We start from the raw sequence: 25,644 nt of genomic DNA, 5'->3' as shown, positions 1-25,644 counted from the left end.
GTAAAATGTGGAATAAAATCCAAATCAATATTATTTGACTGAACTTCAGAACGGCAATGTTCCCTAAAAAGAACCGGTGCAATAAAATAAACATTCTAAAATATTACTTTCTTTTCCACAATGATGGCTTACCCTTCTGGATGTTGCAAAATGGATACCATTAATTCGACAGCAAGTGCTCCTGCTATCATGGCTAATCCTGGTCGACTGACCGTACACTGTTGATCCAATGTCCGATCCCTGGTGGACTGCAAAGGAAGACGACACATTAGGTTTTTTTTTTCCTCTACAACTTTTCTTAAAAATAAAAGTGATTTTCGGTTCTCTTTCCAATTACCTGCTAATAATCCCACTAATAAAGGAGAATATTCGTAGCTCAGAGTTGACATGAGAGAACCTTGGTGCTCTTTGAACTTGCTTGTCTTCTTCCAGACATCCCATTACCCAAACTGACATTTCATTACCCAAACAGACTGATGATATTACTTAGTTTGGGTAATGAAACATCTACCAGAAATCAAGCAAGCTCAGAGAGCACCAGTAATCCCATTCCCTACTCTTAAATCCTGGTGCCTCTTTGTCTTTCAGGAAAAAAAGCACTGATGCCAAAAAGCAGAATCTAGTCCTCTTCCTTCTTCTGACAAGATAGCACTTCACAATGGAACTGGGAAAAGGGTCCTCCACTTTCTAGAGAAGATTTTAGGAATCAACAGTACTCTACAGAAGAGTTGGAATTGCTAAAAGGCTCCAATCCCTTTCTTTCTTTAGATATATGCAGCTTTCTAGAATACTTTTCTTTGTCCTTATGGTGGCATTAAGGAGGCTGGCAGGGGTGGCTCTTTTTTTTTTAAAAAAAAGAATTTTATTGGTTTTTAAACATTTATAGGGAAAGGTAAAAAGGGTACAAAGAAAATTTTGGCAGCTCCCATGCTAGTGGTAGAAATCCCACCAAATCTCACAATTTTTACAATGTTAAAAACAACATATAAAACATAAGCATAAACGGAATCTTGTTTTATCAACCATGTGTTGAATCATCTCTTTGTCACTTTCTAGTATATCAACACTTATCATAATATTTCAAATATATTAATTTTTGTGACCAGAGCCTTTTCGATATTGCTTCATCCTCCCTGTCCCCAGATGGAGCCACAGCCCCCCCTCCTTCATATCTTGCACATTACTACCTTTTTCACCACCTCCCCCATTTTCGTCCTCTAAGAGAGAACTACGTTTTTTAATGAAGGCTTCAGCCTCCTCCACTGTATTAATTCTAATTCTATTTCCCTCCCAAAAAATCAACATTCCCTCTGGCAACCATCTAAACCAAACTCCTTTATTGTATAATTTCTTTGATACCTTTTTTCCCTTATTTTTTTCAGAATTTGCTTAAGAATGGTAATTTCTTTATATTTTAATGGTCCCTCCCTATGGGCCCCTAGCACCTCATCCCTCGTGGTCCTCCTAAGAAACTTAACATGTACCTCCCTTGGAACATTGTGTGTTCTAGCATATGCTGAATTAATCCTGTAAACGAGATCCATATCCCACCACAACTGTTCTTTATTTCTCTTAATATATTCTGCTAAAATTGTACTAATAATATCCTTAAGATCTTCATTTTCTGTCTCTGGTAGGTTCTGGAATCTGAGAAAAAAGGACATTCTTTCAAGTTCTATTTTTGCCATGAAATTTTCCAATTCTAAATTTCCCTTCCGGACTGCCTTAATCTCTTCCCCCAATCCAGCTGCCCCCTCCTCCAACACCCCAATTCTTTGTTTGTTTTCTGTTATATGTTGTTGTACAGCTCTGAGTTCATCTTTAAGATCTGTCACCTCTTTAGGGGTGGCTCTTTTTAAGTCACCTCTGAACCATATCACTAGAAGTCTTCCTGTAGTGGAAAAAAACAATCAGATTTTTCTCACTATTATACTAATACAGAGAAGGAGAAAAAAATAATCAAAGAACAGTCCTATCAATTTGCTTAAGCTCTACTTACATCTCCTGGTGCAACTACATCATTGCAGAAGTAGCAACCAAGTTTAGAGCCAGGAATATTTGAAAAAAGTGATGATCCTAAAAGATCGACTGAGCCAGAAGAATTATTGCATGGAGAATCTCCAATTTCATGATTCTTTGGTTTCTTTAGCCCATGTCTCATCACGACAAATGTGTCAAATCCCAAAGCAGCATTGATGACCAGCTGTGCAAATATTGAAAAGCAAAGAAAGTGATGTTCAAATTAGAGCATATACAGTAAGCAAAATGTTAAAAAATAAAAATGAGCAGCCAAGATTACATAAGTAAAGCTTATCTTTCAAGTCAGATAGCTCTTTATCATGTGTTCACCAAATCTACTTTGGAAGATTCCCTCATCCGTTAGTGTAGTTTTGAAAAGGTTGCATAATATATGGGGAAAGGACAAGTATCATTAGAAAATTAGTACTGTTTTAGTATATATAATGTAGTTAAAACATTTTCATTCTCCGTTTCAACTTAAAAACACCCACAACCAAGTTAGAATGCCAATACTTGATAAATCTAAATACTAAACTGACCATCAATCAGATTTAGTTAGATTATGAGTATAAACTTCCTCCATGGGAATATCTTTATTATGGGTCTGCTAGAATGAGTAGTAGTGGAAGCTATAGAAAGAAAGGCCCAAATTCAAAATAAGAAAATTCTTGACTGTAAGAAACATTAAGCAATGGAACTGCCTGATATCTGGAATGCTGAGCTCTCCATTATTAGAGATTTTCAAACAAAGGTTGGGCAGTCATTTGTCTGGATGGTTTGAGGATTCCTCCCCTGAGCAGGGGTTGGATTACAAAATTTCAAGGCCTCTTCTTACTTTACTATTCCATGGCTCTGTAACTATTTACAGTTCAGGTAGGAGGAACTGCTGAAAAGCAGTTACCAGTAACCTAGAATAGCAGAATATGCATTTCAGTGTTGAAATTATGAAGTGATTCCATATTTATTGCTAAATGGGATTCATATACTTTACAAATATTTATTAGGGCAATGACAAAATAATTTTAAAAATATTAAAACAATATTTTTTTTCCAAAATATTCAAAAAGTATTAATAGCCTTTCTGAAAAAGCCATCAAAAAATAGCATTTTCAATCATTCTTTTTAAACTTTCAAAATACATGGAAGTAGGAAAATTGAATTAAGGTTTTCAACCTCATCCCTCATTTACTTGTCTTAAATTCATCAACCTAATCTTCGGTCTAACTACAATGAAGAACACTGTATGCCAGTAAATATAAAAAAATAAACTCTATAACAGTGTTTTTCCTCCTTAACCACTTAGATCAGGGGTGTCCAAACTTGGCAACTTTAAGACTTGTGGACTTCAACTCCCAGAATTCCCCAGCCAGGTGGCTGGGGAATTCTGGGAGTTGAAGTCCACAAGTCTTAAAGTTGTCAAGTTTGGACACCCCTGACTTAGATGATGCGTGGACTTCAACTCCCAGAATTCCCTGGTCAGTATGCTGACTGAAGAAGTTTGTTAGTGGAATCCCTACATCACGGATGTCAAGCTCGCAGTGTCATGTGACGTTTCTCGACTTTTTCCCCCCTTTGCAGAGTTGGGGTGGCCGTGACGCATACTGCCCATGGGCCACCAGTTTGACACCCCTGCCCTACAATTTCAAGTTGCCAAGATTGAAAAACACTGTTCAGTACACTTAGTGAAAATGTTTTCAAAAAATCATTGTCAACCCAACCCCTCCCGTTTTAGTACTGCCTGTGGGAAATGTACATGCGATACCTTTCTCTTGCTGGCTGAGATGACAGCAGGAAGCCATCGACTTTCCCTGGTGTCCATTAGCAAAAAGATGACATCATGACCATCAATCAGCTTTTCCAGCTGAGCCACATCCTTTTGCGCTTGCTGCAAGGTCATTTCAGAAAAATTCACAGGGTGACCTGGCATTGGGATGCTCATGTTAAAACCTTCAGCCTTCTAAAAGAAACACAACAAAGGAGAAGGATACACAGACTCATCACAAGGCAAGCAAAAGGCTTTTGACGGCCAAGACAAAAATATGCAGCACCCTCGAAACTCTTTCCATCCCACTCTTTTTTTTTTTTGTTTTAAGGCAGAATAATTATTGCATATAATTGAAAAAATAAGTGTTATCTCCAGCCACATTTAGAATCATTGTTGAGTCTGAGTCATGCTCAGTTCAATCTTAAGCAGCTGTTCTAATTACAGAAAACACTCCAGTTGTAGCAGACTAAGGCATTGGTTAAACAGACTGTATAAACGGAAATAGAGGTCACTTTTTGGAAAAAGAAACAGAAACAATACTTGAGGTCTTATACTAATGGAAAAATTGAATTGTATCTGTTCCTTGAGCTGCACACCTGCCTTATGAAGAGATAATGCACAATTGACTGTGCCTTGCCAAAACAAACAAACCTCTCATAATATAAACATTTCTATTCACTTTAAAGGCTTCAGTTCTTCCAGCTTATTGTTAATCTGCCCAGATACTGCTGTCCTATAATACAGACCCCATTATAAGGGTATCACCTTTTCCCCTTGTACAATAGGAATTATAGCTACAGGAAAGGTGTGTTAATGTTGGATTGTGCAGACAATAAGCATGCTAGTACCACAGGTATCTATCCCTCCCTCCCTTCCCCTCTGCAGTCATTTTGAATGGTCTGCAAGGTAGTTCATCATCCAGCATATACCTACTACAGAAACTAAAATGATTTCAGATTCATCTGCCTTCCCCATGAAGATATATGGAGAACTTCCCACTTCCTGCAAGTAACACTAATGAAGTATTGAAGCAAAAAAGAGATATTTCTACTTAATAATTGCCAATCAAGTCCAAAAAGAAAACAAGGAAGGATGATTTCATATAGCAATACAGAAGTGGGTACTACCAACCCCAAAAGCTTGAATTAATAGTATCACTTTTTTCTGGATTCAACTTAAGAGAACCTCGAAGGAAAACTATAGCCGTAGAAAATACATAGCTTTCCCGCTTATTTTTATAGCCAAAGTAGAATAGCGGCAAAAATATGGTGAAAATGTGATTTCCTGAAAAATAATATTTTAAAAAGGCATATATAAACAGGCATTTCCAATTATTTATTTGATATGAACTGCATGTGCAAATGTAACATGGCATATTATTTCAGAAACTAAAACAGTTTAATGTTCTGATGCTAAAACAGACAGTATATTAAAGAGAGAGATGACACGATCTGAAACACAGCCCAGAATTGTTGAAGAACACATAGAATACACAGCTCAGAAGCCCTGAAGCTTCCTGGCCAACAGATGGCAGAAGAAAAAAGTTTCCAAATTCAGTCAATACAACAATCTGACAGTAGCATGAAATGATGTCATGTTTTCATTAAGCCAAGATGTTTACACTCAACTGGCATTTGTGGAAGATGCTCATTGAAAAGGAATTCTGGAAACCAAACTCTGCACGGCCCTTTCAATCTATATCACCAAAGCATTCAAAGATTCAGGCTTCTATTTCTACAGCTTCCTTTGCTGCATGATTTCCCAAGTTCACCTTCCTTTTGCAGCTCCTGCCTCTCAGCTTAACTCTTTGATAAAACCTCCTCCTGCACGGAGGAGATAAGGACAGGAAATTTCCTTGCAGGAACTCCCTCCCATTCATGCTCCTTGTACAGCAGGGATGTCCAAACTTGACAACTTTAAGACCTGCGGATTTTAACTCCAGCATGGCTGGCTGGGGAATTCTGGGAATCGAAGTCCACAGATCTTAAAGTTGCCAAGGTTAGATACTTTTGATGTACAGCACACATCAGCTTTCTTCAAAATTAGCAACATTTTACTCTACGCATTTTAATTGCAAGATGTATGCATGAACTGTACTAGTGAATTGAGCAGCATCTACCTTGTGAAGCATCCAAACCAAAGCATTATTAACCTACGTATAGCTGTCGTAAGTAGAAAAAGGAGGTAATAATTTACCTTATATTACTCTGATAAACTGATTACATCAAGAAAAGTAACATTATCAAGAAGTGAATACAAAGAAAATGGAAAGGGTGGTGTATAAAGTCGTCCTTTTGCCATCTTCATCTTTCTCCTCCATTATGGAATAACCAATTTCCCCAAAAGTTTTGTTTGCTAGCAAAAATGTTGATGTTCAACTGATTTTTTACAAGCAATCCTTGCAAGATTGCAGCTTAGTTCTGCACAATTATTGACATTTCCTACTATATTATTTTTTCATTTTTGTTTTATTTCATTTTATTTTTATCAGATGCATGTACCTGTATCATTTTATTTTACTGGTCTGTGTTAATTCTTACTTGGTCTCAGACGTTAAATGGAGAACATCATTGTTCTTCTTTTTGTTAGTATCGTCATCATTATTCTTTCATGTGTACTTTGTCTCATCCTTGAGCAAAAAGGTAAACAGCTGATTTATCACTAGTTCCAAAATAAATCTGCTTCTACACCTCCTTTTTGTTTTGGGTTTGCAAAATGCAACTTTAAATGCAGTTTCTCTTTACTGTAAAAATCTGTCAGTCATTAAAGCACAGCAATTATTTCTTGTGGTTTAGTTCTTTTTTGAAGAACAAACATAAGAGTAATCTTTGGCTTTGGTTCAAGCACATATGAGGTTTGAGCATTAAATCATATTCATTTACTCACCACTCCAGGGAATATTTTTTGAAGTCTCTCTGCTGCTGCAACTGCTTTGGACTTTCCACCCTCAAGGCAATCTTCAAATTCATAGAGTGGTTGACGCACAGGGTTTGAATAAGAGATATTTGCATTGTCCACAAATGTAATCTTCCTGACTCCCCATCCCTGAAGAAAAAGGCACCCAACATAACTAATCACTTAAATACTGAAAAAAATTGTAATTTACTCAACACTGGCTATTCCCAGGACTGAGAATCAGAGTAAGAGAGCAGGATATCAGCTGTGAAGGAGAATATGTTGTCATGCTGCCTTCCTCATTGTATCATTTATATGCTGCTAAGGAGTATCTGAAACACAACTGGCCAAATTAATCATAATTCCTTTTTTCATCTATCTGGCCTATTGATATCAGCATTGTTTGTAGCCTCCCGATTGAAGACTTCTCATGTAATATTTGCTTTTAATGGCATGACAGCAGACGAGGTAAAACTGCAGTTATTTCAATTTCAAACAATTTCAAACCTTCATTGTCAGAGTACAACATGTGTTCAATCAGATTGGCTGAGTCTTCCTTCGTGCACCCCTCTAACACAATACAATTCACAGCGAAAAAGAAAACAAAATCCCTAACCTGGTGAATCCTGCTAACATACACCCAGTAGTATTGCACCATGAGAACTTAGCGCACGTTGTGCCAGCCCCACAAGTAAGTCGTACTATGACAGCAGACAAGGTAAAACTGCAGTTATATTGCTTTGACAATGACTGTATGAACCAAAAAAAAAAAAAGATAAAAGGAGACCAGATGGATTTCAGGGCACTTCTTTCAATTGTTGGAGACTCTGAAAGGAATTTACTTTCATATTGTCAAAATCGATTTGCTAAAAATCTACTGCAAACAAAACAACACAGAATTAAGTGTGTCTTTTATTTTTATCCTGGTCATCAACCAAAACACCACCATAACATTCAATGATAAACTACGGAGATTCTCCGTCATCCAGGTCATGGTTGACTCAGAGGTGCTTTTTCAAGAGGCAACTGGACTTTCTGGTTTTTCTTTGAAGACATTTTGCTCCAAGAAGTATCTTGGATGAGAAGCAAAACGTCTTCAAAGAAAAACCAGAAAGTCCAGTTGCCTCTTGAAAAAGCACTTTTGGGACAACCATGACCTGGATGACTGAGAATCTCCATAGACATCCAATGATAAAATCATAACCATCCATTGTGATAGAAGCACAACCTATATAGTATGTGAAAAATGTAGGTTACTTACATTTTAAAATTATGCTGCCAATATCATTAAAATTACAGGTAGTCCTCAATTTTCAATCATTTGATTAGTAACCATCTAAAGTTACAATGGCACTGAAAAAAGTGACTTATGACCATTTTTCACATTTACGACCATGGCAGCATGCCCATCATCAGTTGATCAAAAATTCAGACACTTGGCAACTGGTTGTCAAGTTGTAGTGTCCTGGGGTCATATAATCACTTTTTGCAAACTTCTAACAAACAAAGTCAATGGAAAAGCCAGAATCACTAAATAGCCATGTTAACAATTTAACAACTGTAGCGATTCACTTAAATATGGCAAGAAAGGTTGCAAAATCGAGCAAAACTCACTTAACAACTGTCCTGCTTAGCGTGGAAATTTTGGGCTCAATTGTGGTCGTAAGTGGAGGGCTACCTATATTATGCTATACAGTATCATACTAAAGTCATGATACCAATATCATTAAGACTGTAAGATTTAAAATGAAAAAAAATGAGAATGGTGAACCATAGTTTTATAGAAAACTACAAAATACATATTAAAAATAATAGCTAACTCTGTCTCACTAAAATTTGCAAGTAGAATGATATTGCAACTGTAAAAATTATATTATGATATAAAATAAAGTAGCAGAATGACAATAACAAGAATACATTTATACTTGGAGGAGGAGCCAATGTCGCGACGAGGCGATGTGCGATCTCAATGCTCTGAGATCGCCGTCGATACTTTTGCCGCTGGGTGGTCAAAACGGACCTAAACCGTCTCGCAGAGACGGTGAACAAGAAGAATATGTCTTGCTGATCTCAAGGACATTACAAAGTCCCTGATCGATCCGAGAGAAGTTCTTCAAGCCGGCGACAAAAAATCCAGCCATTAGGCTGATGAAGTCGGAGCGGCTCCAAAACGAAGGGATACGGAAAGAGAAAGTGTTTCCAGCTGGTGAGGAATTTTTACCGTTTTAAAAGAGACTGCCTATAAAAAACTTAAAATTAATTTAAATTGGAGAGCAGAAAAAATAAGCGGCAGAATTAAATTTGGAATGGTTTTGGACAGTGGGTTATCTTACTTTTTAAATGCTATCTTCATGGATGGAATTTATGCAAGCCTTTTAAAACAAATGGATTAAGTTTTCTTCTATTTTTTTTTCTTTTATTATTCTTTGTAACCTATGGACTAAAATTCTCCTCTTTCATTACTGTGGGTGTTCTTCTAACTCATTCAAGAATCTGACTTTTTTTAAAACTTGAAATACAAAAAAGATACAAAAAGAAACAAAGAAAATTTCAACAATAACACTGCTACTTGGAGGCTGGAGGTTTGTGTATTGGAAACGAAACACTCTTACTTTTCTCACTGATTATCCTGACTTGGCACTCCAAGGTCTCACTGCTTGTTTATAAAGAGTGATCAAAAGAAAAGCATACAGATATCCCTTTGAAGTATATCTTTAACCAGAGAAAAGTGAAAATAAAGCGTTATTGTGAATCTATGCTTAAGCTTGTTAACCTTCCAAGCTAGAGCAGCAGTGTTTGTTAGCTGAAGATAATGGCACAATTTCAACAGCAGAAAGAAACTTTAAGTCTGCAAAATATATTCTCAGAAATACAGAAATTATCAAACACATATGAAGGATAGAGAAGAAGTTGGAAACTTAGAACATCTAACAGCAAAATATGATGAAGTTGGAGATGTTTATCAAGTGGAAAAAGTGGTGGTTAAAATCCTAAAAATCGAAGAGGAAAATGAATATAAAGAAATTAAAATTGCTGATATTTATGGTGATTGGTTTGTCTCTGAAAATGGAAAGAGTGGAATACTGAAAGAGGAATTAAATGGAGGGGAAATCTACCCCAGATTGCAAGATACAGAAGAAAAAACAAAAGAATTTATGGATTTAAAGAGAGAAATTTTATTAGCAATATCATTGATAACACTACCGACAATCAAAGATAAGATGATTAAGGAAACAGAAGAAGGGCATCGAAATTACATGAGAGATTTTACAAGCAAGGAGTTGCTAAGAGGAGTCCATACAAAGTTGATTAAGGAGATGATTAGAGGGCTGACACCATAAATGGCAGAAGATATGAGACTGTTTTGCTACTGGAAAGATACAGGTTGATAGATGGAAGAGTATAATTTAAAACTAGTTAAACTTAGTGAAATTTAGTGACAATAGATATAGTTAAATAAATAATTGATGATAATAATGTATACAATGTGTAGTGTTATGATAAGTAATAATGGAATATGAATATTGAATGGTACCCATGAAAGGAAGATTAGAAATTCTTTTGGATTATATATAAAGGTTAATAAAAAATAAGTAAGTTAGATACAGTTAAATCTTGATTATTAGGGGGAAAATGTTATGATGTAAGATAGAGTTAAATAAAGGAGGCATAATAGTAACAACATATATACAGGTATGGGTACAACATAAGGAAACTGGATATAAATTGTAAACAGTGGTTTGGAGAGGAGGATTAGAAAACTTTGTTATTAAATACTGTGGATGTTTAGCTAGAATAGGACATAAGAATTCGGTGTTATTGGAGGATTTTAGAAATAGTAAATGAAATGCCAGTATGTGGTTATGTATTAAATCTTGGTATATTTTATGATGATGGACGTTTAAACAATTATAGCCAAATGAAAGTGGAGGTATGATGATGGTAACATGTATAAATATCTAAGTTAAAATACTTGAGTTAATATGAATTGTGTTTGTTGACTGTGGAAGAGATGCACGAAAGCCTTTTTGTAACCAACTGATACACTTTCTACAGTATATAAAGAAGTACGTGTTGTGTTTGTTTTGAAAATAAAAAATAAAAAACATTATTTAAAAAAAGAATACATTTATACAACTGTTCTAGTGTGTTATATTTCTCTCATTCTGATGCTTTATTTAAGCACTAAGTCATACAATTTAGTACACTAGAGAAACATCAGCTTACAGACACAGTTTTTTCCTTCAAATTAGGGAAATATTAAAAACATTAGAGTTCCTTCCAATTGAGAAATATTAAGAACATCAGATTATCTTTAGTACTTGCCATCAGAGTTCTGGCTACAGTGCAACCCAATGTACCAGCTCCAAGAAGAAGACATTTTGCAGATACAACTTTATCCAGATCAAGAGTAGGTACTAACCGCCAGCACATCAATTTAAGGTTAAGATCCACAGATGACTCTGCTAGCCTGAATATTGAAATTAAAAAAAAAAGTTATATTAAATGAAGTTTTATCTCCAAATAGAACAACTGAATGCATAATTTACTTTAACACACCCAGCTAAATAATAATTATTCATATTGGTATTCAGGACCCCAGGCAAATACTTCCTCTTAAAAGTAAAAATTCAAAGTATAAGGGCTATGTATTAATCAAAAGACCTACTCAAAGGAATATTATCAATTAAGGAATCCATAGTTACTAATTCCTCTGCATTTTTAAAGGTTCATGCCAAAGTATTAATATTACACCAGTGCACTACAATGAGATTAGCTGTCAAATTCATAGCTAGTTTTTCTAAGCAGATGTATACATGAAAGTATATGCACTGTCACATAATATTATTTGTAACATTTTCCCTCAATGTAGGGTCTTTTTCTACAACACTATCCTAACAGAAACAAGAGAATGAGCACATTTTTTAAAAAAAACAACTGTTTTTAAATAAGACCCCAAGTATCTAATATGACATTTAAATTTTTATTCACATTTCACCTGACTTTATTTCTGAACAAGACATAAATAGAATAGAATTCTTTATTGGCCAAGTGTGATTGGACACACAAGGTCTTTGGTGCATTTGCTCTCAGTGTACATAAAAAGACAAGATACATTTGTATATAACACTCTAAACAGATGACTGGGGAAAATGCTCCAAAACAAAAGGAAATTATGAATTAATTTTCTATTTACCAATATGATGTATCCATACTTCCAATAGTGCATCATTTAGACTGCAAACTAATTTTATCAGGACATAATGATATATACCTTTTGGGGTCCATGCATTCGCTTAAATTCACCATCCTTGGGCCCATACATCCCTTTTGATTTTTTTCCCATCCAACAGCTTTGGGACAATCTGTTGAACGAGAGACGAATTGTTTTTAAAAGCATCTGTTTTCTAAGAGGAGGGAGAAAAAACAACCTGATCCTACATAACTACAAGTTATTGATAATACAAACATGAGTTATTGGAGTAATTACTGAAATTGTCATCAAAGTTGCATCAATCCATCCAATCCAAAGAAGCTGCTGGAAGTTTGTTCAATTGGATAACTTTGCCACAGCGGGCAAGGCAATTACGTTCAGTGGGCTGGGCTGTCATCCGACAAGAAAACTGCTGAGGTTTGACCAGTCACAAGAAGTCAAGACTGTCTTGAACGTATGCACACATGCACACACACAGAGGTCTATAACTGACATCTCTTTTAAATGAGGCAAAAACATACCCAATACTGACACATTAGGATAGGGGTGTCAAACTCATTTCATTGAGGGCCGCATCAGGGTTGGTTTTGACCTCAGGGGGTGGGGGCATGGCCAGCGTAAGTGTAGCCAGCTCGAAGTCACTCATTGAGGTTCTGTTTCCAGCCACGAAAGCCTCCTGCAGCACTCCGCCAATGAAAACTGCCGAGCTCCGTTTTCACTGGCAGAGGCACCGCAGGCCACTCTTCATTATTTCTAAGGCAGGCCCACGGGCCGTATTTGGCCCACACACCTTGAGTTTGACACCCCTGCATTAGGAAAACACCAAAAGAAGAAAAACGTACACAGAAAAATTAATGTAGAAAAATGGAAAGCCTACTCAAATGAAGCCATTTTGGAAGAAGTAATCTTGTATTTCACCATCAGCCACACCTTTGAAGTTATTCTCCAAGATTTTATATGATAATCAGACAGGATGGGCAAATGCACGTCGAAGGACAGACTAATTTAGATCTAGGATCTTTTGAATGTTACATGTAACAGTTAGCATAACGTAATAATTATCTTGGTCATAAAATAGATTATATATTGACAACATAAGTACTACTTAATTGTATTCTTGAAGCATACAGAGCTAAACGATGAGTTCAGATGGAAGTCAATAAGCAGCACATTGCCTTTTTTGGACAACGTAGCATAACAAAAGACGTAATTATTAAATCAAACAGAATTATGAATTTGAAGCTAGAAATGTTTTAGTAATTAAACACATTGTCAATCGTTGAATTACTGATTAAGACTCATGATTAAGAGCTCCAATTCTGGAGCCTATGATGACAATAGAAGCATAGACAACTGGCAGGAACAGAGAAAACTCAAAATTGGCATAAGATGAAATGGATCTTTCTTCGTTAGTAAAACATCTTTATAAAGTTGTTTTACTAACTAAGACTGAAGCAGGCCTCTATTTACAGAAATAGAAGCACTTTTATTTCTTCTCTCTTCAGGAATTACCAAACAACCCCGCCTATCACACTCCACAAACAGCAAGAAAATCCATCATAAAACATTTATCTTTCAGAAGGGTTACCTGAACTGCTTGTCAGCTGTGGAAGCTTTACTTCAAAAAGAATGCTGTGGGAAATGTCTCTGGCTCCCTGCATGGTCCGGTCTCGGAAGCAGAGCACTTCAACAGTCTGAAGGACGCCTCCCCTGTCAGGAGCGACAATTCTGTAAAAGTAGTAGCTCCAGTACCCCAGGAAAATTACAGGCAATTCTCTTAACGTGATATCAGAACAACTTTCAAAAAAACAGTATGTTTCAATAGTCACACAACTCAGCAATTTCAAACTCATTTGCTATCTCAAAATTTATTCAGCTTATCTGAGGAAAACAAATGCAGGTAGTCGTTGACTTACAACAGCTCGTTTAGTGAATGTTCGAAGTTACAATAGCACTGAAAAGAGTGACTTCTGATCGTTTTTCGTACTTACATCCATTGCAGCGTCCCTACAGACCAGAGGTGGGTTTCTGGCGGTTCACCCTCTATCTGGTAGTGGCGTCAGCGGGAGGCTCCACCCTCCTGCCCGGACGCGTCTCCACATGCACAGAAGCACGAGTGAACTGGTAGTAAAAACAATTGAAACCCACCACTGCTACAGACATGTGATCAAAATTCAGACACTTGGCAACTGATTCATATTTACGATGGTTGCGCTGTCCCAGGGTCATGTGATCCCCTTTTGCGACCTTCTGACAAGCAAAGTCAATGAGGAAGCCAGAATGGGTTTAGAACCATGATAACAACCTAACAACTGTAGTGATTCACTTAACAAATGTGCCAAAAAAGGTCGTAAAATGGGACAGAACTCACTTAACAAATTCCTGTCTTAGCAACATAAATTTTGGGATCAATTTTGGTCATAAGTTGAAGACTACTAGACAACAATGATTTTGTTTCCTGAAAACTTTTGAGTGTATTTTATATACGTTTGGCTGCTAATCATGAAAATAACCCGTAATTTTAACATATCACATTCCATTTTATAGAGATTTCCTATTTTTACATAATGACCCTTCAGCTTGTTGGCTATGGTGCACAAAAGAAACATATGAAAACATGGAACTGTTGTTGAAGCAGATCCAATACACTAAGTACATCTGAAATATCTGTGGAGATATAAAAAGTAGTGGCTCTGCTGCTTGAAATGCAGCTTGAATATACCAATTACTGTTGTTACATATACGAATGGGATAGCCATGCAGGAGAGTCATGTTATATTAAAAATAAATGACCACTCTGAAGAATTTGGTTCCAGGGTAGAAAAGCACAGCACTTGAGCCACTTGTTGACCCAACAAAGATATTTTTGCCTCCATTTCACATAAACCTCAGACTAACTTTGTGTGTGTGTGTGTGTGTGTGTGTGTGTGTGTGTGTGTGAAAGCAGTGACCAAGGAAAGTGAAGGTTTTGTCATTCAATCATATGTTTCCAAGAATCCATGATGCCATGATTAAGGAAGGCATTTCTCTTGGTCCACAGATCAGATATGTCATCAGTAATAAGTGGTTCAAAGATATGTTAGTGGGGCCAGAGAAAATGGTCAGGAAAACATTTAAGGATGTCCTTGAGATTTTTTTCTTGGCAACCACATTCAATTGGTTGACAACTTGTTCAGCATACAAGACCATGAAGTGCAACATGTCACAGATTTATATTCCAAATTCACACTTGGGACTTCTTTCCCAAAAAATCTAGTTCTGGTCAGTAACGAACATGGTGAAAAGTTTCACCAGGACATCACCGTAATGGAAAAACAGTATCAGGGCAACTAGAATCCATCAATGCTGGAACTCATTCAGGGTATTAGAAACATCTAGGGACCTTGGAGGTCTTCTAGTCCAACCCCCTGCCTAGACAGGAAACCCTACACCATTTCAGACAAATGGTTATCCAACATCTTCTTAAAAACTTCCAGTATTGGAGCATTCACAACTTCTGGAGCCAAGCTGTTCCACTGATTAATTGTTCTGTCAGGAAATTTCTTCTCAGTTCTAAGTTGCTTCTCTCCTTGATTAGTTTACAACCATTGCTTCTTGTCCTACCCTCAGGTGCCTTGGAGAATAGTTTGACTCCCTCTTCTTTGTGGCAACCCCTAAGATATTGGAAGACTGCTATCATGTCTCCCCTAGTCCTTCTTTTCATTGAACTAGACATACCCAGTTCCTGCAACTGTTCTTCATATGTTTTAGCCTCCAGTCCCCTAATCATCTTTGTTGCTCTTCTCTGCACTCTTTCTAAAGTCTCCACATCTTTTTTACATCGTGGCGACCAAAACTGAATGCACTTTTAATCACATGTGATTAAATGCATTACAGTCAATAAAATATAGTATCATATTTCTTAAGATTCCAATGTGATACAGTTATTCTAACATTATATTTGTGTTCAGTTTGAAGGGGTCTATTATAATCACCAAAAGTGTTTCAGGAAAGCAAAAACAAAAATTAATTGTTCAGTGAAATTAGATTGTTACCTTACAATCTATTCATTTAACCAACATGTTGTGCGGGTCATTACACAGCAAGAACTTTTGGAACAGCAAATACTTAGGAATTGACCAGGCAAACATGGATTCTGAGAAAATTTCTTCCTTAAATGGTAAGTGCCTAGCATAAGCCAGTTTCTGATGGTAACTAAGGTCCTTATTTAAATTCTGCCGAAGCTTTGATCTACTTTAGATGAGTCATTAAGGCAAACCAGAACATGAACTAGGGATTGTGTAGAGAGGATTGTGTAGCTCAGTATTGGCTTTTGTTTACAAAAAGCACACTGGCCCCAGAGGTTTGGATAGTTGCTACTCTAAGATACTTTCAAAAAACAAATCAAACATTTCCCCCCCCCCCCCAAAGGGCATTTAATACTTAGCTTACACAAATGCCACTTTTTATGCACCAGTTTTTTAAAAATATATTTGAAATTGTTATTATCATTTATATGATTTTAATGCATATTTCTGGGACTTTGCTGTTTCCCATCCCAGAGTCCTTTAGGATTGGGGTAAACTATAATATTTATACTGTAATAGATGCTGCCTAATCCTATACTGAAAAATAAGCTCTACCAAATTTAGTGCGATTAACTTCACAGTGCATGTTTAGGATTGCAACCATGGAAAAACCATGTTCAAGGCTTCACCTAATAATAAATACCATCTGTGCGCTGCAAGGATCAACATATTTCTCAGTGGCCATCCTGGATATTGGATGAAATTACAGGGGTCATAAACACCAAATGTCACCTGCGAAGGGAAAAACAAACGTAAGACTATTATATGTTAATACTGATAGTCCAAAGGTTGCTAATTTTATGTGTGTATAGATAAACCAGACTAGAGTATTAATCTACAGAAGACCCAAATTAAGTGAATAGAACAATTTCTTCACTTATTACCCAGTAACCACATCGTACATTTCCAAGCAAGCAAATCAACCCTAGCAAAAATCCAGAGAATGGCACAAATTCCATGTTTTTATTTGTAACTAATTATCCGTTTGTGAAATAGGCCTGAGGAAATTCTAAGTGATATGGTCACATAACCCATTCATCCTTTTCTGCATTGCCTAAAACCCTTCCAATCAATCTTTAGGCAGTATATTTGTGATTAGAAAGCTAAAACCCAATAAATCCAAAGTATCCACATTTGACTTTCAGAGCTAAAACCTAAAACCCAAGAACAATAAATTCAGACTTCAGCGAAGTCTTTTATTTTCAAAATCATAACTTCTTACAGACTCCTTTTTCAAATATCCACCCAATTTTACTCTCTTTCCTCTATCCCCTCATTAAGAATGGAATGCTCTAGAAATTATGGGAATGTTAATTTCAGTGCTCTGTATTTTGCTCATCTGTGTATTTTTTTTTACCTTCTCCCGTTGATCAGAAAAAAAGTCATCCCAGTTCCTAAGTAAGGATACGTGGACTGAATCTTCATGGCATTTAATTAAAAAATAAGGCAGGGCTGTAAGACCTTCTTTCTGGCAAAGTTGATCATATGAATTCTGGAGGGCTTCAGTCTAAAAAAAGACGAGAGACAATCAACTCAGTTTCCTTTACACTAAAATATTCCTGTATTTGTTCACTTAGAGAACTCAGAAAGGCTAAAAATCAACTTAAACTACTAGTAATAATTTTAAAAAGAGATTAATTGAAAAAGGAAAACTAATCAGCAAAAAAAAATGCAAAAGAAAATAACACTCATTACAGCTCAGAATAAAAAAAAACAAAAGCCAATGTAAAGCATTTTTTTAAAAAAATCATTAAGATGAAAATGTTTGAAGAGCAAGAAGCAGTTGGGATACATCAAGACCACCGACTCCCCTGGTGGGCTTATTAATATCAATATCAGAGCTGATATTGGCCTTACACAGGAAACAGGCCTTAAAGCTACAGAGTAAGTTAAGGCAAATGAAGCAGCACCGCAGAGGGCTCATAACATTCATTCTTTCAGATGTTGCCAAAGTTCAGCTCCCAGGAGAGCATCTGCATCTTCCAATATGCCAAACCTAATTAGCAAACTGTAGCAGTATTTTGCATCTTATATTCCATGTAGGAGAGGATTTCCAGCGCTGTGATGACTAAAGAGGGTGGCCTTGATGGACAGAGGGAAGAACCACTACCAAAGTAATAATCAGATAAACAATGCTTAAGAGCAGGCCAAGAAAGTGGGTTATGAAAACACCTCAGGCACTTTCCCTCTTCTTAATTCTCATGAAGATAAATAAGGCAAGCAAGGGAAGCATATTCACATTTGCAAAATTGGTTACTACTAACAGGAGTATCTTTAGGTCTGAATGGTATCTGTTTCTCATTTAGGTCTACCTTATTCATCTAATAAGTACTGAGGAGAGTGAACAGAGTTTAACTATCCAGACTGTCTAGAACAGGGGTGTCAAACTCATGTCATCAGGGCGGCATCACGTGACGTATAGGGAGTTTTTTCCCCTTTGCTAAACTGGGCGTGGCCAGCGTGGGACACATCCAGCCGGGGAGTTTGACAGCCCTGGTCTAGAAGCAGATACAAACAAGAAGTTTGTGAGCTGCTCACCTGGAACTATGGGTACTCCAATTTTAGAAAAGCCCTTGGAAGCAGGCTATAAAACCGGCCCACCTCCATTTACCCAATGCATTTTACAGCATCTAGTTACAGGGCAAGAGGCAGGCCATTTTCCTCATTTCCATTTCTATTACTCTGAAGGGAGGGAAGGGAAGCCATAATTTGTTGTCAAGAAGAGCTCCAAGTCTGGAGCCCATGATGTGAATCATATAGCTTGAAGCCAAGAGTATTTTTTTCCAAAAAAGGCTAAAAGATCTTATGCCATCTCATTTTCCTTATACCAACCACTTATGCTCTTCCCAACTCCTGTTCAATTTTTATCATACTCAAGCTGAATTTGCAGCCTAGGATGAATGACATTGGTAAATTTTGGAAGGTTTTTAACATTTATTTTATTTAAGATTGAGGTGAGATGCCATCCACAACTATCTTTACCCTTTAAAGAATCCCAAACCCTTTTAAAAATGGCAACCAGAGGGTTTTTTAAAAAAAAGCTGGAGTGGGGAATTTAAGAATGAGAAAACAAATATTTCTTCTAGAGCTGGTTCCCACCCAAAATGGAAGAGAGAAAAAAATCAGCCCTGCCTTGCGTAGTGAGGTCAAGTAAGCAACTAGCCTCCTGTGGCGCTTAAGAAGGTCGAGAGACCAATCTGCAGTCCCAATTATTAATCACCAATTATATTATCTAATTTATATTATCCCAGATATTGAACTGCCACCAGAAATTACTTGCTGCTTGTAGCACTGAGTAACATTGACCTTTTTCAAGAACTTAAAATTCTGCAGAACCGTTGTATTAGATGTGTGTTATCAAATCCCTGCAAATGGTCAAATAGGTCGTTCTTCAGATTTACAAGCCTTGTGAGAGAAAATCCTATTTTCACACTGGAAATGATTTTGTAGAGTTAGGATTGAATAAAAAAAAAGAACTGTGCCATGAGTACAGGCTTCTACTCCTCTGAAATGTCGGCAGCTCTTGAGATACCACGGAATGCACAGTGGGTTGCCAACACCAAAAACAGGGAAGAGAAAAAGTCTTCTTTATAACTCAAGAGTTTACCTGATCACTCAAACTTGGTCTATGTCCAGCTACTGCTTTCTAATTTTATGCAATTTTAGATACTATCACATTTATAGCTTAGAGATAGACTATTCCTTTTGGCTCTTACTCACATCTGGTCAGGTTGTTTAACAGATGTATTTTAATTTTATCTTTAATTATATATACCGGCATCTTGAGGTACAACAGAACCTTTGGTCATGAGCGCTTCTGACCACAACCAAATCGGGTTCCGACCAAAAAATTCACAAAAGTTTTGAATCCGGTCACAAACACATACTTCGGTGGCAAACACTGCCGCAGTGGATTTCCCCTTCCGCACCATTTTTTTGTAAGCGCCAAAAAACAGCAGCCTTATGTGGCCATTGCATTAATTTTGCTTAGCTTTCGGGTCACGACCAAATCGGGTTGTGACCAAAGTTATGGAACGAATTATGGTCATGACCAGATGTATAGGCACTTACGTCTTGTACAGGTCTAAGACTACGATAAACTAAATGACTGTTTTCTTTATGGGTCAGGTCAGCTGCTACCAATTCAAGGAAACTTTGATCAGGCTAACAGTGACATTCGGAGCTATTAAGAATTTTACAAATTTCAACTCTACTGAATTTAGGGAGAGAAACCCATTTTATACCTTTACACCCTAACTTTATGAGCAACAGAGCAAAAACAAAGAACATGAAAAACAAATAGCAATAAAAATCTCACAAGACCCTGTGATAAAAAAAGATTATGCCTACAACCCCCAATGGGGACAAAGACCACAATTTCTGTTAAACATTTCTTCCAGGAAAAAAACAGCCAGAAATAACAGTTCACTGAAGTAGATGAGAAGTGTTTGTGTAGCAAATTTTGTTAGGATACAGACTTATAATGAAGATATCTCTCCTGAAAAAAGCTTTTCTAAGTACCCATTTAACCCTGTCAGTCACTGAGGTAATGAAGAGAGTTTCGAAAACTGATTCCCCATTTCATCCAGGCAGAGGTGGATATAAAAATTCATAAAGCACTATTTACCGCGTTTGCGCTTAGTAATGATGTAATACATTATTTTATGTTCTATCTTATGAAAAGTACTATGTGTGCTAGGCTACTACATCTGTGTAATGTTTTCAATTACCTGAGCTGGAGAGAACTTTGCATTCAGAGGCACTGGCTGTTTAACCAAAGGGATACCGTCTGGGACATACAATGCAGGATAACAAAACCAGTAATAGAAACGGTATCTTTTTAGATCCTAGGGGAGAAATTATATAAATACTTCAGAACTTGGTATTAACCTGGAAAGAGTAATTTGATCGAATTTCTTACACTTTGAATCAAAGGAAAATAGACTTCTTTCAACATCAGAAATGACTCCCAGCTTCTTAATAATAATAATAATAATAATACTTTTATTTGATTAGCCGCAACCCTCTCCCGAAGGACTCGGGGCGGCGTACAATCAAAAACAGATAAAATACAGATAAAGACAAACATACATACATAAAGAACAAAGACATATACATGTGCATGGAGGAGGTAGACTCATAAGTGAAAAACAAATTAAAAAACACAATTTAAAATCCCATTAAATAAAATTACTGAATTAAAAAACCCATCAGGAGCGTTATGAAGTTATGATTGAGCCAGGCCGGCTATTTGGAATAGGTGGGTCTTGAGCTTTACACGGAAGGAGCGGAGGTCAGTAGTGGTCCTAATATCCGGGGGGAGGTCATTTCACAGGGCTGGGCCCGCCACAGAGAAGGCTCTGCTCCTAGGCGCCGCCCCATGGCACTGTCTGGTGGACGGCACCTGGAGAAGTCCCTCTCTGTGCGAGCGGATGGGTCGTAGGGATGTATGGGGCAGAATACGATCCCGCAGGTAACTAGGTCCTGAGCCATGGAGCGCTTTAAAGATCGTAATCAAGACCTTGAAACGCACCCGATAGACCACAGGAAGCCAGTGCAGCTCGCGCAGGAGAGGTGTCACATGGGAGTACTTAGTACTCCCCATAATCACCCGCGCGGCCGCATTCTGGACCAACTGCAGTCTCCGAGTGCATTTCAAGGGAAGCCCCATGTAGAGAGCGTTACAGTAGTCCAGGCGAGACGTCATCAGCGCATGGGTGACTGTGCGTAGGGCGTCCCGGTCCAATAGGGGGCGCAATTGGCGCACCAGGTGAACCTGGTGGAACGCCCCCCTGGCCACGGCTGTCACATGGTCATCCATGGACAGCCTGGCATCCAGGAGGACGCCCAAATTGCACGCCCGCTCCACGGGGGCGAGTTGAATGCCCCCAATGGCCAGAGATGGGATTAACTGGTTGAACCGGGGGGCCGGAACCCACAGCCACTCCGTCTTGGAAGGGTTGAGCTTGAGTCAGTTGTCATCCATCCAGACCCGTACGGCTTCCACACACCAGGACATCACTTTGACGGCCTCGTTGGGGTGGTTCGGGGTGGAAATGTACAGCTGAGTATCATCAGCGTACAGATGATATTCCACCCCAAAACCACGGATGATCTCACCCAGCGGCTTCATGTATGTGTTGAACAGGAGTGGCGAGAGGACCGACCCCTGTGGCACCCCACAAGTAAGGGGGCTTAGGGTCGACCTCTGCTCCCCTGCCAACACACGTTGCGTCCGGCCAGAGAGGTAGGAGCCGAACCACCGCAAAACGGTGCCCCGGACCCCCAACCCCTCCAGTCGGTGCAACAGGATACCATGGTCGATGGTATCAAAAGCCGCCGAGAGGTCTAATAGGACCAGGATAGAGGAACAACCCCTATCTCTGGCCCTCCAGAGATCATCCACCAACGCGACCAAGGCCGTCTCTGTACTGTGCCCGGGGCGAAAGCCGGACTGGCGCGGGTCTAGATAATCATTCTCCTCCAGATGTCGTGGGAACTGAGAAGCCACCACACTCTCTACAACCTTCGCCAAAAAGGGAAGGTTGGAGACAGGACGATAATTGGCCAGCTCCGTAGGGTCCAGGGAAGGCTTCTTGAGCAAGGGTTAACCATCATCCTGAATGAATCCAAATACTTCAATAGGATCTCAAGAGATTGGTTCATATTCTAGGCTTTTTATGGAGTTCTCAGCCTTGCACATCTTTTCACCATCTCTTTAAAATGTTCACATGGCTTGTGAGACAGCCATGTGAATATTCTTCTGTAATTGCAGAACTGGACTGTCATTTATTACATGCCTTTAATCTTCAGAATGGCATACCACCCATGACATGCACATTTTTTTTCTTATGCAAGCATATTCTCTCCCTTACTCCCCATTTGAAAAATACTATTCAATACAATAGTGTGAGAAATGGTATACAATAGTCCTCATTTACCAAACATTCATTAAGCAACGGTTCAAAGTTACAACAAATACTTTTACAGCCCATTTATGACTTTCATAACATCTATCGGTCATTTGATCACTATTATGATCAGTACAGTGTCCTGTACGAGACCTTTGTATTATTTCATTTCTCCCCTTCCCTTGCAGAGCAGAGAGATTGGAGAAAAAGAGATTTCAAGAGAGTAAGTCATTTTCTCATCTGTACATTGAAAGCAATGTGATCATTGAAAAGAGCTGATGTGGTTCCCATCTTCAAAAAAGGGAAAAAATTAGATCCAGGAAACTACAGACCTATCAGCCTGACCTCAATACCAGGAAAGATTCTGGAAAAAATAATCAAGCAACGAGTTTGCGAACACCTAGAAGCAAACAAAGTAATAGCCAAAAGCCAACATGGATTTGTCAAAAACAGATCATGCCAGACTAATCTTATTGCATTCTTTGATAATGTGACAAAATTAGTGGACCAGAGGAATGCCATTGATATAGTTTACTTGGACTTCAGTAAGGCTTTTGATAAGGTAGACCATAACCTACTACTAGATAAAGTAGAAGAATGTGGGTTAGACAGCATCACCACCAGATGGATACGTAACTGGCTGACCAACCGCACTCAACGTGTAGTCCTCAATGGAACTGCATCTACATGGAGGGAAGTATGCAGTGGAGTACCCCAAGGCTCTGTTTTAGGCCCAGTACTCTTCAACATCTTCATCAATGATTTGGATGAGGGAATAAATGGGGAACTCATCAAATTTGCAGATGACACCAAGCTGGCAGGAATAGCCAACACTCCAGAAGATAGGCTTAAGATACAGAAGGATCTTGACAAACTTGAACATTGGGCACTATCTAATAAAATGAAATTCAATGGTGAAAAGAGTAAGGTTCTACATTTAGGCAACAAAAATGGAATGCACAGGTACAGTATAGGTGGTACCTTGCTCAGTAGTAGTAACTGTGAAAGGGATCTTGGAGTCCTAGTGGACAACCATTTAAATATGAGCCAGCAGTGTGCAGCAGCTGCCAAAAAAGCCAACACAGTCCTAGGCTGCATCAACAGAGGGATAGAATCAAGATCACGTGAAGTGTTAATACCACTTTATAATGCCTTGGTAAGGCCACACTTGGAATACTGCATTCAGTTCTGGTCGCCACAATGTAAAAAAGATGTGGAGACTCTAGAAAGAGTGCAGAGAAGAGCAACAAAGATGATTAGGGGACTGGAGACTAAAACATATGAAGAACGGTTGCAGGAACTGGGTATGTTTAGCTTAAGAGAAAGAAGGACTAGGGGAGACATGATAGCAGTGTTCCAATATCTCAGGGGTTGCCACAAAGAAGAGGGAGTCAAACTATTCTCCAAGGCACCTGAGGGTAGAACAAGAAGCAATGGGTGGAAACTAATCAAGGAGAGAAGCAACTTAGAACTGAGGAGAAATTTCCTGACAGTTAGAACAATTAATCAGTGGAACAGCTTGCCTCCAGAAGTTGTGAATGCCCCAACACTGGAAGTCTTTAAGAAGATGTTGGATAGCCATTTGTCTGAAACGGTATAGGGTTTCCTGCCTAGGCAGGGGGTTGGACTAGAAGCCCTCCAAGGTCCCTTCCAACTCTACTATTGTATTGTATTGTATTGTATTGTATTGTATTGTATTGAGAGAAGAGAGATTGCCTACAAAAATAAATTGCTTTTTTTCTGCCCTTCACTCTTGCAGAGAGATTGGAGAGAATGGGATTTCAAAAAATAACCTGTTTGCATACCTGTAATATGGTCACATTGCTTCTGATGTGTACAAGACAGAAAGTAGGCACTCAAATATTCCAAAGGGCAGAAAAGTGACTAAGAGGCAAACAAAAGTCAAAGATGTGAAACTGACTAGTTCTGTTTATTTCCAGGTGGGAAGCACAGACCTAGTCAAGAGATTTTCCACTTAGAAGCTGTTTCACTCAGCAGCAGTGTTGCTTATCCCAATTAGGGTTGTTAAACAAAAACAACCTGAAATGTATTTTGAAAATAGATTGGACTTTGTGGATGGCTGATGCATGATCCATTAACTAGGATACAGTGATAACAGTATTAGCATTGTTTATAACTATGGAGCATTTGGCATCTTTTTTCGTACAGTTTAACTTACGGCAAATGTTAAGAGAAGAAATTTGTTCAATAAAACAGGATTTTTAATGGCATCCCCCGTTGTTATTGCATCCCATATCTATGGGAAGAGAAAAAAAATAGAATCATCCAGGATATTAGTGACTAATTTCATGGCTGTTGAACAAAATATGCTAGTTATTGTATATATACTTATTGCAACAAAATTTAATTTGGCTTAATCTTCAGTGTAAACTAGTGTGCAAGTATAATTATAAAGTGGCAAATATTGAATAAACACAAAGATTCCACTGATCTCACCATTATCAAATCACATTAAGCAATCCATCTGATTTACACAAAAATTTATCCAAAGGAGGACAAGCCCACCACCAACAAACATATTTTGTAGACAGAAGGCTATCCAAATAAACTGAACACTTGGAAAGCTTCCTGAGAAACAAATAAATGATTGGTCTTATTTACAGTCCTCTAAAACAATTATATACATTTGAATATCATAGTTTTAAAAATGCTGCCTTCTGTTTTTTAAGTAGTTTCAAATATTAATGCACAACGTCTAGTCAATGCTGCAGCTGAGAAGCCCAAAACTAAGCAGCATGTAATGAGTTAATG

At 38.0% G+C, this 25,644-nt stretch overlaps 1 protein-coding gene across 1 annotated transcript in view; it reads right to left on the bottom strand.

Moving 5' to 3' along the window:
* The window catches only part of ATG7 (autophagy related 7), a 107,539-nt gene that overhangs the window by 78,117 nt on the left and 3,778 nt on the right, over positions 1–25,644 (bottom strand). The window contains exons 4-14 of the mRNA XM_081934904.1: positions 25,052–25,129; positions 20,692–20,808; positions 17,319–17,468; positions 16,605–16,693; positions 13,483–13,604; positions 11,955–12,045; positions 11,006–11,150; positions 6,671–6,829; positions 3,782–3,976; positions 2,000–2,203; positions 133–248 (exon numbers count right to left, since the gene is read on the bottom strand). Of these exons, the coding sequence (XP_081791030.1) occupies positions 133–248; positions 2,000–2,203; positions 3,782–3,976; positions 6,671–6,829; positions 11,006–11,150; positions 11,955–12,045; positions 13,483–13,604; positions 16,605–16,693; positions 17,319–17,468; positions 20,692–20,808; positions 25,052–25,129 (1,466 nt within the window). The remainder of the gene's footprint in view (positions 1–132; positions 249–1,999; positions 2,204–3,781; positions 3,977–6,670; positions 6,830–11,005; positions 11,151–11,954; positions 12,046–13,482; positions 13,605–16,604; positions 16,694–17,318; positions 17,469–20,691; positions 20,809–25,051; positions 25,130–25,644) is intronic.

The sequence above is a fragment of the Natrix helvetica genome (assembly GCF_964273705.1).
Source record: "Natrix helvetica genome assembly, chromosome: 1".
Classification (NCBI taxonomy): domain Eukaryota; kingdom Metazoa; phylum Chordata; class Lepidosauria; order Squamata; family Natricidae; genus Natrix; species Natrix helvetica.
The sequence above is the reverse complement of the archived record's forward strand: the minus strand, read 5'-3'. Positions and strand labels throughout refer to the sequence as shown.